This window comes from Sciurus carolinensis, chromosome 7, assembly GCF_902686445.1.
Source record: "Sciurus carolinensis chromosome 7, mSciCar1.2, whole genome shotgun sequence".
Classification (NCBI taxonomy): Eukaryota; Metazoa; Chordata; class Mammalia; order Rodentia; family Sciuridae; genus Sciurus; species Sciurus carolinensis.
In genome coordinates, this window is record NC_062219.1 from 52,787,665 (window position 1) to 52,806,763 (window position 19,099).

The window sequence follows — 19,099 nt, forward strand, 5'->3', positions numbered from 1 at the left end:
AATAAATTACTGAAAATTGAGAAAATGTTGCTACACATCAATAAGGGACCTTGAGGCTGTCAAAAAAGAGGTGAAGAAGACTGCTGCTCAGAGTCACCAAAAAGTTCGCCAGACCCTTTAAATGAGTTCAAATCTCTTGAAAAAAATTATTCTCCAGGGTTATAAAACAAACAAGAAACCCCCCTGGCAACTATGGTCATAGGACACTGAGATTACCAACCTTTTAAAAATCACAGAGAGCTGGGAATATAGCTCAGCTGGCAGAGTGCCTGCCTAGCATGCACAAGGCCCTGGGTTCAATCCTCAGCATCACAAAAATTATTAAAATCAAAAATAAACATGTAGCTGAGCATGGTGGTGCACAATTAAAAACCCAGCTACTCCAGAGGCTGAGGCAGGAGGGTCCCAAGTTCAAGATTAGCCTGGTCAATTTAACAAGACCCTGTCTTAAAATAAAATGAAAAAGAATGAGGATATAGCTCAGTGGTAGATCAACTGCCAAGTACGAATGAGACTCCCTGGGTTTTATGCCCAGAACTGAGAGAGAAAAGAAACAAAAAACAAAAACAACAAAAAACAAACAAACAAACAAAAAAAAGACCCTTGAATGCTGGGGATACAGCTCAGTTCACAGAGTGCTTGCCTGTCAAACACAAGGCCCTGGATTCAATCTCCAGTACTGCAAAAAAAAAAAAAGAAAGAAAGAAAAAAGAAAAAGAAAACTTGAAGAACAATAACAACAATACCAATTTATCAAAAAGGAGAAATGTGGGGGTTGGGGTTGTGGCTCAGTGGTAGGGTGCTTACCTAGCATGTCTGAGGCACTGGGTTCAATACTCAGCACCACATAAAAATAAATGAAAAAAATAAAGTAATATTACTTCACTAATAGTAAGTTATCTACTGGGGCTGGGGTGTACTCATACAATGGTTAAGTACATGCTTGGCATGCCAAAAGTCCTGGGTTTGATCCCCAGCAAGGGCAGCAGGGTGGTGGTAGAGTAAGTCATCTATAAAATGATTCTGTAGCACAAGGCCCTGGGTTCGATCCCCAGCACCCAAAAATAAATAAATAAATAAATAAATAAATAAATAAATAAAATGATTCTGTATGTTTCTTGTGAAAATTAAGCAATCAATGTAAAGTACCTAACAAATATTTGGCACTGAGAATGATGATGATAATGAAGTAAGCTGGGGAGGTCACTAAGGGTTTCCTGGAAACAAAACCTGATATGAAACTTCAAAGAATGTTAGAGATTGAAAAAATAAGAACGACATCAGGAAATATAAGAGGGATGTGCAAAACATTTCAACAAACCACTTTTTCAAAGAAAAACAAAGGAAACTGAAGATCAAGAGGGTAAGTTATACTGAGGTAATGTTATGAAAGTGCTTGTGTATCAAACTAAGAGGTCTTAGAGTTCAAAGTGGTGAAAGTGGATGATGTTTAACAATCTTGAAATTTGAACTTAACAACTTAAGTTTAATCTAACAACACTAATGACAGGATAGGGGTGTAAGCATTTTGTAAAGTATAAAACACTGTATAAACAGGATGATATTTTAATCACAACATCAAAAAATAATCATCCATAAAATGTAATATTCCCTTTAGCTCTATTGAGATAGATAGATAAGTAATAATGAAATCGAAAAAAGAAAAAAAATTGTACACCCAGAACAAAGTGCTATCAATGACAGTCTTAAATTGCCTACCTCAACTACCCTACAATAAAATATATTAAAATATTTACCAATAAGAAGACTTTTAGTCTTCTATAGTCTTCAGTTGCATCAAAAGCATCACCAGCAAATATTAACATGGGTTTTGTTCCCTCGGGACATTTACTATTCTGTGAAATGGGGGGGAAAAAAAAGTAATTATACAACTATCAAACTCTAAACTGTTCATATGCTGATTTTTAGGCAGTCAATACATATGGTAATTTGTTTTAAATTATATTAGCTGTTCCAAAGCTATGTCTGCAAATACTGATTTTATAGTTAAAAAAAAAAAAAAAAAGATTAGATTTTTAGGCTTATAGACACTTAGACTGAAAAATAATTGAGCCAGGTACAATAGCAAGCCTATAGTCCCATCTACTTAGGAGGCGGACTGGGAGGATCCCTTGAGCCTAGGATTTCCAAGACCAGCCTAGGCAACACAGCAAGACCACATCTCAAAATAACAATAATAATAAAAAATAAAATAAATTCTTGCCAGTTGCGGTGGTGCACACTATAATCCCAGCAGCTGGGGAGGCTGGAATAGGAGGATCACAAGTTCAAAGACAGCCTCAGCAAAAGCGAGGTGCTAAGCAACCTGTCTTTAAATAAAGTACAAAATGGAGCTGGGGAGGTGGCTCAGTGGTCAAGTGCTTCTAAGTTCAATCCCCCGTATCCCCCTATAAAATTCTTTTTTCCATTCATTTACATTTATCACATAATAGGAGGTCAAAGAATGATGTAAACTACTTTTTAACATTTATACAGAGAATAAAATTAAAAGCTACACTTGAGAAAAACAAAACCAACTGAAAAAACTAAAAATTGCCCTCTCATAGCCAGCATTCCAGAATCAAAATAAATTTAACTGCAGTTTCTCTGAATTATTTGTATCACTGTGCCTTTCCTACTGCATTACATTAAAAGCAACTTTAGGAACAAGGTATGGTGATACCTACCTGCAATCCCAGCTACGAGGGTGGCTGAGGCAGAAAGATTTCAAGTTCAAGGCCAGCAACTTAGTGAGACCTGGTCTCAAAATAAAATAAAAAGGGCTGGGGATGTGGTTCAGTGGTTAAGCACCCTTGGGTTCAATCCCTGGTACCAAAAAAAAAAAAGGACTAGGGATGTGCTAACGTGGTAGATCTCTTGACTAACACAGGTAACACTCTGGGCCCAATACCCAGTATAGGAAAGGGTGGGGGGGATTTAAAAATTTAAACCACTATCCAAATATTCACATGGAAAACAATGTAATTTTATACAAGTTGTAGAAAATATGGGTCAATTCTCACTTCACAGTCTTGAAGTGCTTGCTATAAAGAAGTATTTTGTCTAACTCTAGATTTTCTATACTAAGGATAAGTGAAGAAGATTTAGAAGCTATCAAGTAAAGAAGAAATTCTTTAACTGAAGGATTAACTAATGAAGGAAAGTGAATGGTTGTTGGTCTGAGTTTCCCATTAATTCTAGTACCTCCACTCTGACAGGTAATCAGGGATTATCCAAATTCAGCAGAAAAACAAATAGGACAAAAAAAAAAAACAAACGTCTTTTGCCCCAGGACTAGAGGTCACCTGTTGTTTCCTGCTCATCATGACCACTGTTGTTGACATTCTCTGCCTCCAAACCCTGAGTATCAACTATCTGTACTTAGGGGATGAAGATATGCTGAAGGTCTCCTAAAGGAAAGCCTGAATCTTCTATGCTCCATCTACACTTACCTGATCCTAGGACTATAGGGACTATTTAGGTATGTAGTAGGTATGAAAAGGTGGCAACACCAATCCCACAGTTCTGGCTTTTGTCACAATGCATAGTAATAAAAAATACATTTTAAGTCATGACCCCAGTATACACATCAAACAAAAGTTATGTGAAACAATAGTTAACATGTAAAGAATGCTATTCTATTAAAAAGAGTCACGACCATTTCATGAAAATCTTGAACTAAAAGATAATACAACAGATGAGCTACACCTTAATATTCTGAAAGGAACTAAATATTCAAAATTCTAAAAATATTATAAACAAAGTATACTAAAAATACTGTAAGTATGTGGAATTTACTTCTGAGCAACCCTTTTCAGGTCTTTTTTTTTTTTTGATACTGGGAATTGATTGAACCCAAGGTCACTTTACCACTGAGCTTACCTTACCTGACCCTTTTATTTTTTTGAGAAAGGGTCTCACTAAGTTCCTCAGCCAGACCTCAAACTTGAGATCCTCCTGCCTTAGCCTCTTGAGTAGCTGAGATTATAGTTGTGCACCCACCAGGCCCAGCTTGAGTTTTTTAGATAAAGAAAAAACAAGGAAATAATTCTTATGCATTACACAACATTCCAAAAACTTCTCAAATAAAATTTCTCAGGTAATTGCAGTGTGGCTATCTTATCTAAAATAAAATCGACTTGCCTCAAAATTCAATCATCTTGTTCATTAAGGTTTATTTGATATAATGTCATCTTAGAAACAGGCTCCTAGAATACTCACTGAACTTCTTGGTAAAGTATAATCACCTGTTAAACTGTTTATTCTTATTGTGCCTGCATAAGAGTTCATTAATGGAAGAGGCACGGTAAACACATAGGCAAAAAAAAAAAAAAAAGGAAATACCAATGAAAAATGTCTTAAAAATGAGGTGGTAGGAAAGGAAATTAATATTTTGAAGGAAAAATGTAACAAAATGTACAACTCCAAAACAAACTAAAAATACAAGCTTGTAACCCAAAATTGGGATGAAAAGAGAACTATTTAAAAAATCTGAGTGTATGCCAGAATTGTCAGTGTAAGCACATTTCTTATCAAATAATGAAACTTGTGGTTTTTTTTTTTTATGTACACACTCGTACATACATACAAACTCACATAATCCACAAATGAAAACTTAGTTGTGGTGTGTGTGTATGTATGTGTGTACTGGGTTTGAACCCAGGGCCTCATGCATGCTAGAACTACATGTCACACCACTCCATTTCAAGACAGGGTCCCATGAACTTGCCCAGGCTGGCCTCAAATTTTCAATCCTCCTGCCTCTGCCTCTGCCTCTGCCTCTGCCTCTCACTAGTAGCTGGGATTACAGGCATGCATCACCACATCAGGCTTGTGTTCCAGTTTAAAAGCAGCAAGGATTTCATTGCTTTGGAAGTGAAACAGAAAGAATAGGGAGATTGATAACCACCTATCAGTCAGTGCTCACACCCACCAAACTAGTGACCAAGTAAACAGTAACAGTAAAGATAAAAATGGGGATATGCTGCTCATCTCCAGGGATTTGTGCATAGCCCCAAAGAAACTAATAATATGATGGCTTCCACAATAATCAAGTCCTTAGTTTATATACTTTACAAAACACCTTCCAATATATTATTTTCATTGATGAGTGTTTTCACAGATACTATCTCATTTGATGTTGCTATACTTATTTTATACTTGGCTGCAATTGAGGGTCAAGAAATCATTAATATGTCGTATTACAAATGTCACTTTAATGGAAAGAAAGGTCTCAAAACCTCATGTTCTGCCTCTAAATCCAATCTCAGGCCATTGTCTGCCCTGTACCTGAGGAAGCTGACCAAATGGGGATCTTGTAAGAGCCTTCTTTCAAATCTGCAGGATACGGGGATATTTAGTTTAGAAATTCTACTAAACCTGGAAGGTGTGTACCCTTTTTAGACAAGGGCTGACTGAAGGTATTAATACATAAAATTTGAAAAAATCTAAAATTTTTTCAACTATAACAAACTTCAAAAAACCATTAACTAAGAATAGTTACATATTTTCCACTACAAATGACAATACCCTTTTTCTTAAAGATCTTGAGAGCCAGGTGCACTCTTAAAACAAGAGCTGGGAGGAAAACGGATAGAACTAAAGACCATCATGTTAAGGGAAATAAGTTAAATAAAAGAAGGTTAAGGGTCATATGTTTTCTCTCATATGCAGATGCTAGAAAAGAAAAAGAAAAACAAAGGTGGGGGGTAGATCTCCTAAAAATCAAAGGGAGATCAGTGGAGGAAAGGGACCAAGGGGTGGAAGGTGGAGAGGGAGAGGGGAAGTGCCGGGAAGTGATATTGGTCTAATTATATTGTTATAGTGAGTGCATGTATCAATATTTAACAACAAATCTCATCAATATGTACTCTATAATACATCAATAAAAAAAGTGGGAGGGGGATAAAGACTGGGATGCAGTTGTAAAGATCCCCTGGGTTAAAGAGTCCCTGGGTTAAATTCCCAGTACCAAAAGAAAGATAAGTTCTCGAGAACTAATCTTGGTTCCACTTATTATATGTATGACTCCAGATAACCAATGAAACTCTTCTGGGTCTCAAATGTCAAATCTATAAATAATAAGGAAAATTATTTTGGCTATGCACAGGATGGCTATGAATTCTAAGTAAAATAATACATTTGATGGGTAGACTAAACCAGAAGCAGAGTTTTGAGAGAACAAGAGTCCAATTTGCATCCAGGAGCTGAGGTGCAACTCTTCCTCATTGCTTTTTACTTCACAATCTCTTTCAAACAAAGGGGATACAAAGATACCAAGTCCAAGGGGGGATTAAGCCAGAAACTTTTTTTTAATTTTTTTTTTTTTTTTTTTTTTTTAATTCTTGCAGGTACTTATATTTAAATATGCAGCACCACAGTATCATCACAACCTGAAGTCAGGTCGCTCTCAACTGAACCCAGGTGCAACCTGAGTTTATCTTAACATTCAGTTATAAGGTGATCTTTAGCAATTGATTAGAAATATCAAGCTAGAAATTTGATGGCCAAAATACTACATGATCAGCCAGAACTTTCTGGATTTAGAATAGGTCTCTATGGGCTAGGGAGATGGCTCAGTTGGTAGAGTGCTTGCCTCGCAAGCACAAGGCCCTGGGTTCAATCCCCAGCACCGCAAAAAAAAAAAAAAAAAAAAAAAAAAAAAGAATAGGCCTCTATTCTACTCTGTTCTAACCTCTGAGGTTCTATAAAACAGGCGTCATGATCATTCAGAGGACAAGGATAGCATTTAAACCATGGGCCTAGACAAGAATTAGTGACCACAGTCTGAAGTCTATCTGCCACAATACCCACATGTTATATGCTTTAAGTAATCCTATTTGTAAAATAAAATAGTATTTCTTAGAGCATGCCAGAATAAAAACATGAAGTTCTCTATAAAATTCTATCAGTGCTCTTCACCTGTGATCACTATTGCCCAAGAGCAACATTACAAAATGCTTTTTATTTTTATGATTAGTATCTTACCTTAATATCTTTGAGAGACACAAACTTCTCAATACCTAATTCAATCATATCCAGCACATGGTAATCATACATGCGACCTAGAATAAAATGCATTTTTAAGTACTGTTTTCCCCAAACAGTAGCCTTGTATGTATCTACTTTCCTTTTCTGTGGCGGGGTGGGGTACTGGGGATGGAACCCAGGGGTGCTTAACCACTGAGCAACATTCCCAGTCCTTCAGTCCTTTTTACATTTTATTTTGAGACAGGACCTTGCTAAAATGCTGAAGCTGGCTTTGAACTTGCAATCCTGCCTCAGCCTCCCTAACTGATGGGATTACAGGCATATGCCACCACGCCCAGCTATGTGTCCACTTTGTAGCATGCACAAAACACCCTAGTATTTCTCTTTTCTTTCTCCCTAGACTACCCAAACACACTTCCTCTTTCTATCTAAATTAGACTGTTAAGATATTAACCATAAAAAGGACCTCAAAAAGCATTTAGCCCAATTCCTTTATTTTACAGAAGGATAAATAGGGGCTAAAGGTGTAGCTCAGAGGCAGAATGTATGCACAACATGTGTAAAGCCCTGGGTTCAATTCTCAGGAACTAAAAGAATGAAAGCCCACAGAGAATAAATGGCATTGTTATGCCAGTGGGCATGCCAAATCAAATCTCAATACACCCAGGCAAGAATTTTTCTTAAATGTATTTATCTAATGGATATTAAGTAGGGAAGGGTTAATTTATGGGGACAGATATACTACTTTTTTTTCTAAATATAATTCTGATTAAGTACACATATATATTTCATATTATAAAAATACCTACAACGTGAAATAGGGTGATCTCCCCCCACATACTATGTGACAGCTCAATGACACCCAATGCAAGTAGAAGGTAACGGTGTTGCATCTACAACTGAGTGAGGATGCTGAGAGACCTAAGAGACCATACTTCCTATTTAAACCAAAACTTCACAGAGGCAGAAGTAATGGCATTCTAAGAAAAATTAATAAATAAGGAACTCTTTCATATTCTTCCTTAACTTGTGTTAACTTCCATGTACTGGCAGGGTAATATTTATATGCCCAGGTTGAAGATTATAACTTTGCACGTGCAAAGTCTTGGCTCGATCCCAGCACCACACATCACACAAAAATATATATGCCCTGTCCTTTACCTGAAGATTGTCTCATTTCTTTTCTTCTGCTGTGCTGGGGATAGAACCCAGGGCCTTGCACATGCTAGGAAAGTGCTCTACCACTGAGCTATACCTCGGACCTCCAAAATAATTGTATTTAATGTTATAAGGTAAAAAAACAAAACAAAAATTACTGTAAAGCCTAATGATTACTCCTGAATCCTGAACAATCAGTTTATGAGTCACAGAGCTGATTCTATAAATAAAAACATTAAGAAATAAACCACGCAGGTATGATTACAGTGCATGCCTGTAATCCTAGCTCCTCAGGAGTTGTTCCAGGTCAGCTTGGATAACTTAGTAAGATCTTGTCTCAAAATAAAAAATATAAAGGCTGGAGGTGTAGCTCAGTGGTGAAGCACCCCTGGATTCAATCCCTGGTACCACAAAAAAAAAAAAAAAAAAAAAAAAAAAAAAAAAAAAAAAAGAATTTTTTTTTAAAAAAGTAAATGATACTTACCTATTACTAGATTATTTGGCCGCTTCTTGTTATGGGAGCCAAACATGAATAAAGAACAATCTGACTTCTTTGAAAAGAATTCCTATAAAGGCAAATAAAAAATAAGAACCTTGAGAATCTTACCTGTGAATTTAACATATTTCACTTCTTTTCAGCGGAAGTTAATACCGACTTAGTGAACTACACAGAAATATGCAAAAATTTCATTTTTAGCATTTTACTTCAAATTTTGTTTTGAGTTATTTAAGGGGAAGATTTCAAAAATAAAAATATGTGAAGACTATTAGGTTAATAAGTAAAACAAGAACATTTACAGTCAGGCGCAATGATGCATGCCTTTAATTCCAGTGGCTCAGGAGGCTGAGGCAGGAGGATCATGAGTTTAAACCATCCTCAACAATTTAGCAAAGCCCTAAGCAACTCATGGAAACCCTTGTCTAAAAATAAAATATAAAAAAGGGCTGGGAATGCAGCTCAGTGGTTGAGTGCCCCTGGGTTTAACTCCTAGTACCAAAAAAGCAACAATAAAAATGTAGTAGTCGGGCTGGGGAGATAGCTCAGTTGGTAGAGTGCTTGCCTCTTAAGCACAAGGCCCTGGGTTCAATCCCTAGCACCACACACACACACAAAAAAAAATGTAGTAGTTATTTAGTCGATACAGTCATTTTGTAGTAAACACCAAGGGTTTCATTTACTAAACAAATTCCTTTACTCATAAAACATTACTATCATCAATAGCACATCTTAATATATAAGAGACATATGAATTTATCAATATGGTGTTTGGAGGATGTTTACAATTGGATCCATGAGCTTACAAACTGCAACCACACAGGGATCTAGCCCTAGACTCTCCATGTACCCCCAACACTGTGTACACAGACAGGGCTGACAGACACATCTATGATATTCCAGTGTAAGAGTTATCTCTCTGTTTGGCTCTCAGAAGTAACTGGCTTCCATTGCAGGATGGAGAGGAGTGGGACAATAGTTATGGAGTTTCAATCCTGTACAGATTCTTTTCTACTATTGCCTATATTTTCTATATATCCCAACTGATTCAATTCACTGAGATCACCAATCTTAGCACAAAAATTAGATTTGATTTGTTCTAGTCCAAAAATCAGTGGGAAGGCCTCCAAAATCAATAAAGAAAAAATTTAAAGATCAGATGAAACAGCCATAATCCTCAATTTTTCTTCATTGGTTCTAAGACTCTCTGAGATAATGGGACCCTACTTTAGTTATCATTCAGTTCGGTACCTAAGCAGAAACAAATGGAGCAAAAAGTTACACCTGCATATCCACTCCCAGTGTGAAGGACATAGAATCACAAAGTTCAAGAACAAAGGGTCTGCCACTTAGTATGGCATCTGGACATATTAACCTTTCTTTCTTTTCTTTTTTGGTACTGAGAATTGAACCCAGAGATGCTTAACCACTGAGCCACACCCCTGTCCCTTTTTACTTACTGATTTATTTTTATTTTGAGACAGGGTCTCGCTAAGTTCCTGAGGTTGTTCTTGCAACCCTCCTGCCTTGGCCTCCTGAGCTGCTGGGATTACAGGCCTGTACCACTGTACCAGGCACAAATTAACCTTTCTGAGACTTTTATCATCAGAGACAATAAAACCTCCTACAAAAATATGCAAGGGCTTTATGTCATGTGTGAGTAAACCATGCACAGTGTCTGGCACAAGAATTTTTTTAAAAATTTTTTACATCAATGGAAATAATTTTCTTAAAAATTTAAAACACATTCTTATAGCCAGGCATGGTAGTACATGCCTATAATCCCAGTGGCTTGGCAGGCTAAGGCAGAAGGATCACAAATTCAAAGCCAGTCTCAGAAATTCTGCAAGGTCCTAAGCAACTTAGTGAGACCCTGTCTCAAAATAAAAAATAAAAAGGGTTGGGCAAGTGGTTCAGCAGTTAAGGGCCCCTGGGTTCAATCCCTGGTACCAAAAATATAAAAAATAAAAATGTTCTTATGGTCAGGAATGGTGGCACACATGTAATCCCAGTCACTTGAAAAAGTGAGGTAGGAGGACTGCAAGTTCAAAGCCAGCCTCAACAACTGAGCAAGATCTTGTCTCAAGATAAAAAAATAAGAAGAAAGGGAATGTAGTTCAGTGGTATAATACCCCAGGGTTCAATCCTCAACCCCCAGTACTGCAAAAACAAAACAAACACAAAATGATAATTTAGAAATCACAAGGGAAGCCTATAATACACTAAAAATAATAAAAAGGCAACAATTCAAAGCACACTGCTAGAGAAAGTCACTTAACCACAGAGGGGTAAAAGAAAAGATCTAGCAGGTACAATGACACATGCCTGTAATCCCAATAGCTTGGGAGGCTGGGACAGGAGAATCATGAGTTCAAAAGCCAGCCGCAGCAACTTAGTGAGGCCCTTACCAACTTAGCAAAATCCTATAGATCTCAAAAAAAAAAAAAAAAAACAAAAACAAAAAAAAAAAACCCAGCTGGGATGTGGCTCAGTGGTTAAATGCCCCTGGGTTCAATCCCTGGTAAAAAAACAAGAGAGATCTGAAACAAGCCTCCATTTGACAATTAATCATGTGCTTAACATGTAATTCAATTTAAAAAAAATTCTATCAATATACTTATACATTTATTAGCAATAGTGAAATATAAAACCTCAAGAGTTTGATGCAAAACAGCTTGAAGTCAAGAGTTGAAAGCCAGTCTGGGAAACATAGAGAGACCCAGTCTCAAAATAATAAATAAACAGGGTTGGGGATATAGCTCAGTTGGTTGAGTGCTTGTCTCACAAGCACAAGGTCCTGGGTTCAAATCCCCAGTACTGCAAAAAAAGAAAAAAAGAAAAAGAAAATAATAAACAGTCAGATCTGTAGGGATGGAGATTATATACACACATTTATATGTATATACTTTATTATATGTGTGTATATATAATATTTAATATACATATAAAAAAAACTACATCCATATTACTGGAACTGAAGCTGGTTTCAAACTTGCAATATTCCTGCTCTAGCCTCTTCGTAGTTAGGATTACCAGTGTGCACCACTGTGCTCAGTTACAGTTGTATTTTTGAAACAATAAAGGTCTTATTCCCCCATATCAAAATTATCTTACAAATGATGATTTAATTAAAAAAACTCTCAAATTAGGGGTGTAACATCAATTAGTCTTGAATAATCACTTACATATTCTCTTGAATCAGAAAAAATATTGTACTTACCAGTGATGTCTGATCCTCAAATGGTCTTGTAATATTTTTCCTAAAAATATTAAAAGTGACCCAAAATTTAATAATCTTGATAAGTAAATCCAATTAATATGTAAAATATATATTAAGATGATTTAAAAACCAGAATGATATCCATATTTATTTAGTGTCCATTACATGCCAGGCAGCGTTCCAGGATTTAGGGATGCTAAAATATTACATGAAATAAGATACCTGCTTTCATGGAGCAAATATTCTAGTAGAAAAATAGGTTCAAAAAGTAATAATTATTATAACAAAAATAAAATAGGGTATTGCGTTAGTGTGAAGAGTGGAACAAAAATTTCAGCTGAGACATGATCAGTGAGTTAGGCATAGAACTTTTAAGGTTAAAAATATTCTAAGAGGGGCCAGACGCAGTGGCCCATGCATATAATTACAGAAACTCAGGAGGCTGAGGCAGGAGGACGGAAAGTTCAAGGTTAGCCTCAGCAATTGAGCGAGGCCCTAAGCAACTTAGCAAAACCCTGTCTCAAAATAAAAAACATTAAAAAAAAGAAGAAAGGAAATCATTCCCTAAACACTATTTCATATCAACCACATACATGGTATTTACATTGTTTTAGGTATTATAAGGAACTTAGAGATGATTTAAAGCTCATGGGTGCATTTATGTTGGTTCTGAGCAAAACCCACACCATTTAATATATAAGGGATATGAACATCAACAGATTTCAATATCCAAAAGGAGTCCTGGAACTAGTCCCCAACAAACAATGACAGTTAACTCTATTTGCAGTCTTTACCTAGTCTCGAAGTATCTCTTTCAAATATTTACCAACTACAAAGGGAAAAACAGTTAACTTTATAGTGGAGAAACCCAGCAGACACCACTTTAACCAGGTTAACACTACCAGCATTAAGACATATTGACATCATATGTTTTTCCTAGTATTTTATTTACTGAGAAAAGCATATCACTTTTATGGTATTCTTGACCAAAAAAACATAACCTCAACCTACTGATAAGAAAACCCAAGACAAACCCAAATTGAGGGCTGACTAGTACTCATCAAAAGTGTTAAGGTTGGGCTAGAGTTGTAGCACAGTGGTAGAGCGCTTGCCTAGCATGCACGAGGTACTGGGTTTGAGTCTCAGCACCATATACAAATAAATTTCAAAAATAAAATAAAAATCCATCAACAACTTAAAAAAAAAAAAAAAAAAAAAAAAAAAAACTGTTAAGGCCACCAAAACCAAGAAAAGACTGAGGAACTATCACAAATTAGAGAAGACAGGCAAGTGATAACTCAGTGTAATGTGGATCCTAGAAGAGAAAAGGGATATATTAACATTACCATACCAATGTTAAATTCTTAGCATTAAGGTTATGCAAGAAAGGGAAAGCTGGGTGAAAGATATATAGAAACTCTCTTTTTGCAACTTTTCTGTAAATTCGTAATTATTTTAAAATAAATATATATATATATATGCTATATACTTACAGATTATGATTACAACTGTGTAAGCACATTTGACACAAATGAGAAAACAAACCAGAAAGAAATATAAGTCACTTAGTTTACAGCCTTGCTAAATTTCTGGGGCTGGCCTCCAACTTGTACTTCTCCTGCCTCAGCCTCCCAGGTCACTAGGATTATAGGCACAGGGCACCATGCTCAGCTAGAATGAGTGTCTTTTTACATTTAAAAAAAAAAAAAATTTTCCCTTCCAAATCTTTCATAAAGTGGTTGTTACTTTTACAATGGAACAAAATAATTTAAAATAAAATTTTTAAAGATTATGACTTACTTTTTATATAGAACGCCATACGGTTTTTTCAGTGCATACTGTAAAACATAATTTATAGCTTTTAAAACAAAACATTCTGAGAAGCAGAAATGAAAATAAAGCGTTGTAACATGCATTCTACAAGATTGCTCTCGTCACTGAATTCTGTTGTCTTTTGTTTGGCTCCCTTTTGATCACTTAGAATAACTTGTAACATAAGCTTAATATTCTTAGACTAGATTTTCCTTATTCAAGGTATCCATCCCTTTCAATAGTCTATTCAACTTAAATAATTTCCTTCGTTTCTTTAAACTCTACCTACTCCATTCTCTCTTAAGTAAACAACCTGGAGTAGAAAGAAGAGCAAAAGATAACAGAAAAATAAATCCCATCTTAAAGCACTGATAGAACTGAAATAACTTTGGATATAGAAGAACTCGGTAAAATCACAATTATGACAATCAAAATACTAGCCAGAGTTTATTTCATTTATTTCTGCAGTGCTGGGGATTAAAGCTTGGTGCTTTTGCACACTAGGCAAGTGCTCTACCACTAGGCTATGTACCCTGCCCTTAAACACAGCCATTAAAAAATTACTGTTGCCAAGTGCTATGGCACACACCTGTAAACCCATTAACTCAGGAGGCCGAGACAGAAGGATCCCAAGTTCAAAGTTGGCCTCAGCAACTCAATGAGACCCTAAGCAACTTAGTGAGATCCTGCCTCAAAATAAAAATAAAAAGGCCTGGGGACCATTGCTCAGTGGTTAAGCATCCCTGGCTTCAATCCACAGGACCAAAAAACAACACAAAACAAAAAACTGCTGTTATCCAACTCTCTTCCTTGTTCCCCCCACTTCTTTCCACCGATGCACTAATAATCACTTATTACCTGTATGGCCAGTATTACTCTACCAAAAAGAATAGCAAAGATCTAAAGCACTGCCTTGTATTAGAAAGAGGGATCAGTGAGGGAAAACATTGGAAAATAAAAGGAAATGATTAGTCATCAGCTATAAGAGCTAGTAAATAAAGAACTCACATTTGGGTTGGGGATATAGCTCAATGGAGAGCACTTGCTTAGAGTGAAAAGAAACTCACCAGTGAAATAGACCTTCTGAAGTACCAAAACTCTTGAAGATTCTTCTTATCCAAATGTTTCCCTGTCTCAGAGTAATGAACATTACTATCTTTTCTTGACTACACAGTCATCATTATGAATGGTAACTACTGTAATAATCTGTAATATTGTGCTATTAGAGCTTAAATATGTAGGGATCACTGGGTTGACAGGATAGTGTTCTACCAAAACAATGACATTCGGGGGCTGGGGTTGTGACTTAGTGTTAGAGCACTTACTTGCCTAGCATGTGTGAGGCACTGGGTTTGATTCTCAGCACCACATATAAATAAATGAAAAATAAAGATACATCAACAACTAAAAAATACATATAAAAAAAGACATTAGTTAAAAAAAATGACATTCAGAAACATTTCAAAAAAGGATGAGCACAAATTAGGATTTAGATATCTGAATTGACTATCATGTTTAATATGCATAGAAAGTTTAGTCAATTTCAAAAACATGTTCAATTACTTACTTGATTTAACTCAAAGAACCTATCAGTTGTACTCAGGCTTAAATACTCAACTACCTACAGGTATCTCCATGTGTTATGCCTCCTTCATTGATGAAATACCCAATACATCGAGACACTGGACTAGATACTAGGCTAGAGAAGTAAGAAAAAGTTTTTTTGTGTGGTTTTTTTTTTTTTTTTTTTTTGCGGGGGGGCGGGGGGGGGCCGGCAGTACCAGGGATTGAACTCAGGGGTACTCAGCCACTGAGCCACATTCCCCAGCCCTATTTTGTGTTTTCCTTCGAGACAGGGTCTCACTGAGTTGCTTAGCGCCTCAGCAAGAGCTGGCTTTGAACTCACGATCCTCTTGTCTCAGCCTCCCACGCTGCTGTGATTTCAGGTGTGCACCACTGCACTCGACAGGAAAGATTTTTATCTTCACTATTTAAATTAGCTGTTACAAAATGAGTATTATCACTTTTCCCTGCAAACTTGCCCCACCTTTTAAATTCTCCAGTTGGCATTACAGCTCAACAAGAACTCAAACCAGAAACCTGGGAAGGTGTACGTCTCACTAATGCCCAGACTCTTTCACCCTCAACATCTATTCTGTGATTAATCCTCATTTTCACTATCACTACCACCAGACTCCAGGTCCTCTTTAGGGGCTAACAGCAATGATGTGGTTGCCCACATTTGCTCTCAGGCCTTTCTAATCAAGTCAAGAAAATGAACTGATTAACTCTCTTATTTAAAATCTTTCAATGACCCCACAGGGCTTTTGGAATAAAATTCAAGCTCCATGTTAATATGTGATCCCTGACTCTTCTGGCTTCACACAGTATATCTCTTTAGCCAGTCCAATTATTTGCAGTGCACCAAATGCATCATGTTCCTTCACACCCACTTTTGCACAAGACTCTCCCTCTCTGCCCTCTTGCTCCAACTGCTCCTTCAAAATAAAGCTTACGTGTTATTTCTGGGAAACACATTTCATATGTGGGTCCCCTCAAGTGATGTGAACTATCTCCCCTGCTACCATGTGCATACCTCCAGCACAGCATTTAACTCACAATATTTTAATTTTTCACATGTCTCCCACTAAGTTCACTAAAAAAAAAAAAAGTACTATGTTTTATCTATTATTCCCAGTACCCAGGACAGTAAATGGCATTGTTAAATGAATAAATACATAATGATGTTCAATTGTTTCACTTTGCAAATCAAATGTGTTCCTAAAAGGGCTGGTGTTGTAGCTCAGTGATAGAGCACTCTTTGCCTAGCATGTATAATCCCAGATTCCATTTCTAATGCAGTGAGATGAAGAAAAAAGAAAACACGGTTAAGATATGTTCCTAAAATGTGTGTAAACCAAATTCTTGTAATTAAAACTAGTTTAAATTTACTAAGGGAACTACCTGCTTTAAGGAAAACCAGTAGTCGAGTGAAGTGGCAAGGCACATAATATCCAATTTCAGATTTTCTCCAAGGCAAGTAGATCTTAAGCAAGGCAAACTTACCTATGTATTTCTCCAGCAGCCCAACCCAGGATGCCCAAAGTTTCTAAAATGACTTCAGTACCATTTAAACATTAAGTATAAATACATACCACATCTTTAAGTACTTGTGTCACTGTTGTATTTGCATTTCCCCCTTTAATCAGCATGGCATTTTTAATATTTTCACTGAGCTTCGGTTCTCTCTTCTCAAGGAATCTCTTGGCCCTTTTTGTTTTGGGTTTTCTGTTCAGAAAAGCATAAATTATAACAATGCAAACAATTTCTCATGCTGCAAAATCAAGACTTAAATGAGAAAATTCTAAAAAGTCAATAAAGACATTACATTCATACATTAATAGTATTCCACCATTAAACAAAATCTCATATTTTAAGGAGCTATTAGTAAAAAATATTCTATTACTATTAAACAAGTGCTTTATTAGCTTTTGGTTTTCTTTAAAAAGCTTTCTTTTATTTCAATATTCCCAGAATTCTTTTATTATTGTTGTTTTCTAAATCTTTTTTTTTTTAATTAAAAAAAAATTTTTTTAAGTTGTAGATGGACACAATACCTTTATTTTTTTATGTGGTGCCGAGGATCAAACCCAGTGACTCACACGTGCCAGGCAAGCACTCTACCATTGAGCTACAACCCCAGTCCTAAATCTTTTTATTTATTTAGGTACCGGGGATTGAATCCAGGGTTGCTTAAAAACCAAGCCACATTCTCAGCCCTTTTTGAGACAGGATCCCACTAAGGGCCTCTCTAAATTGCTGAAGCTGATTTGAACTTGAAATCATACTGCCTCAGATTCCAGAGACACTGGGATTACAGGCATGCACCTGCAATCCCAGTTTTTTGTTTTTTTTTTTTTTAATTAAAAAATAAAAGACTAGACAGGCATGACGGTGTATACCTGTAATCCCAGGTAGGAGGATTACTAGTTTGAGGCCAGCCTGGGCAACATAGCAATACCCCAACTCAATTAAAAATAAATAGGTAAATAAAGGGCTCAAGCAAACAAGGTTATTTTTACTTTTTTTTTTCCCCTCAAATTTAAGGTAGACAAACTATACCCTGTACCCTAACTGCATATCCACTGCTGATCAACCTGTGGATATTTAGATAAGCTAATTACTGCTTATTTTTCTTCCAGGCTTAAGATCACAGTGCCTATCAGGAAGTATATACTGTCTCACTCCAACATCACTGCTGAGAAAGTCTACATTACTACTGCCAAAGAAGAATAATCGTTGACACTTTTTATAGAGTAACTTTATATGTTAAGACAATCTTTACCACAACTCTGAGAGACAGGTACACTTAGATCTTCACTTTACATAAAAAACAAAGACTTGATAAGTCATCTTCCCAAGACCATGCAGCTATTAATTAGGTCCATCTTCAAAATGAACTAGATTAAAAACTTATCTAAGACAATTACCTATGAAACAAGAAGGGAAAATACATTCCTTATTCTGATTTTATGGTGTGACAATAAGACTACCACGTTTTGTTTTGCTTTTTGTGGTATGGGAGATTGAATCCAAGGCCTTGTTCATGCACTTTACCACTAAGCTATAACCCCAGCCCAGGAGTACCATGTTTTTATACGTTTCTTTTCAAAAAAGTGTTTTCACCTTTGCCTCCTTTAATGATGAACATCAGAGGTGAGCATCTTGCTTTCAAACAGTTCGGTACCATCCACTGAAAGAATTCCTTCTTTCTTAAATAACTGTGACCCTCCCTCCTCTGGTACTATGAATACTTCAGGAAGAAAAAGAAACACAGAACATACATAACTTCAAATTCTCATGTAGAATTAAGGCTAAGGCAGGAGGATCACTTGAGTCCAGGAATGAGAGACCAACCTGGGCAACATAGTGAGGCCAGGTTTACATGCAAAATTTCAGTACAGGATTAGAAAATGTTTGCTTTTTTGCTGTTGCTTAAAGCTATGTGAAAGTTTATTCTTTCATGTATTACTCTTCATCTCTTAACAGGTCTCAGGAGACTAAGAGAATAAAATTTCCAGGAGCTGTATGATGAATGAATCCTTTCTTATATTTGGTACTGAGAATTGAAGCTAGAAGCAGTTTACTACTGAACCGCAGTCCTTTTTATTTTGAGGAAAGAAGCCTGGCGCAGAGGCACACACCTGTAATCCCAGTGGTTCGGGAGACAGAGAGTTCAAAGGAGGATAGAGAGTTCAAAGTCAGCCTCAGCAAAAGTGTGGCACTAAGTAACTCAGAGAGACCCTGTTTCTAAATAAAATACAAAATAGGGCTGGGGAAGTGGCTCAGTGGTTGAGTGCCCCTGAGTTCAATCCCTGGAACCCACTGCCCCAAGAAAATCCTATTTTGAGAAAAAGGTTGCC

General features: G+C 36.4%; 1 protein-coding gene across 1 annotated transcript in view; it reads right to left on the reverse strand.

Moving 5' to 3' along the window:
- Nucleotides 1-19,099, reverse strand: part of Rpf2 (ribosome production factor 2 homolog) — a 32,081-nt gene that overhangs the window by 11,234 nt on the left and 1,748 nt on the right. The window contains exons 2-7 of the mRNA XM_047559703.1: nt 16,832-16,964; nt 13,665-13,702; nt 11,865-11,904; nt 8,633-8,714; nt 6,988-7,064; nt 1,771-1,856 (exon numbers count right to left, since the gene is read on the reverse strand). Of these exons, the coding sequence (XP_047415659.1) occupies nt 1,771-1,856; nt 6,988-7,064; nt 8,633-8,714; nt 11,865-11,904; nt 13,665-13,702; nt 16,832-16,964 (456 nt within the window). The remainder of the gene's footprint in view (nt 1-1,770; nt 1,857-6,987; nt 7,065-8,632; nt 8,715-11,864; nt 11,905-13,664; nt 13,703-16,831; nt 16,965-19,099) is intronic.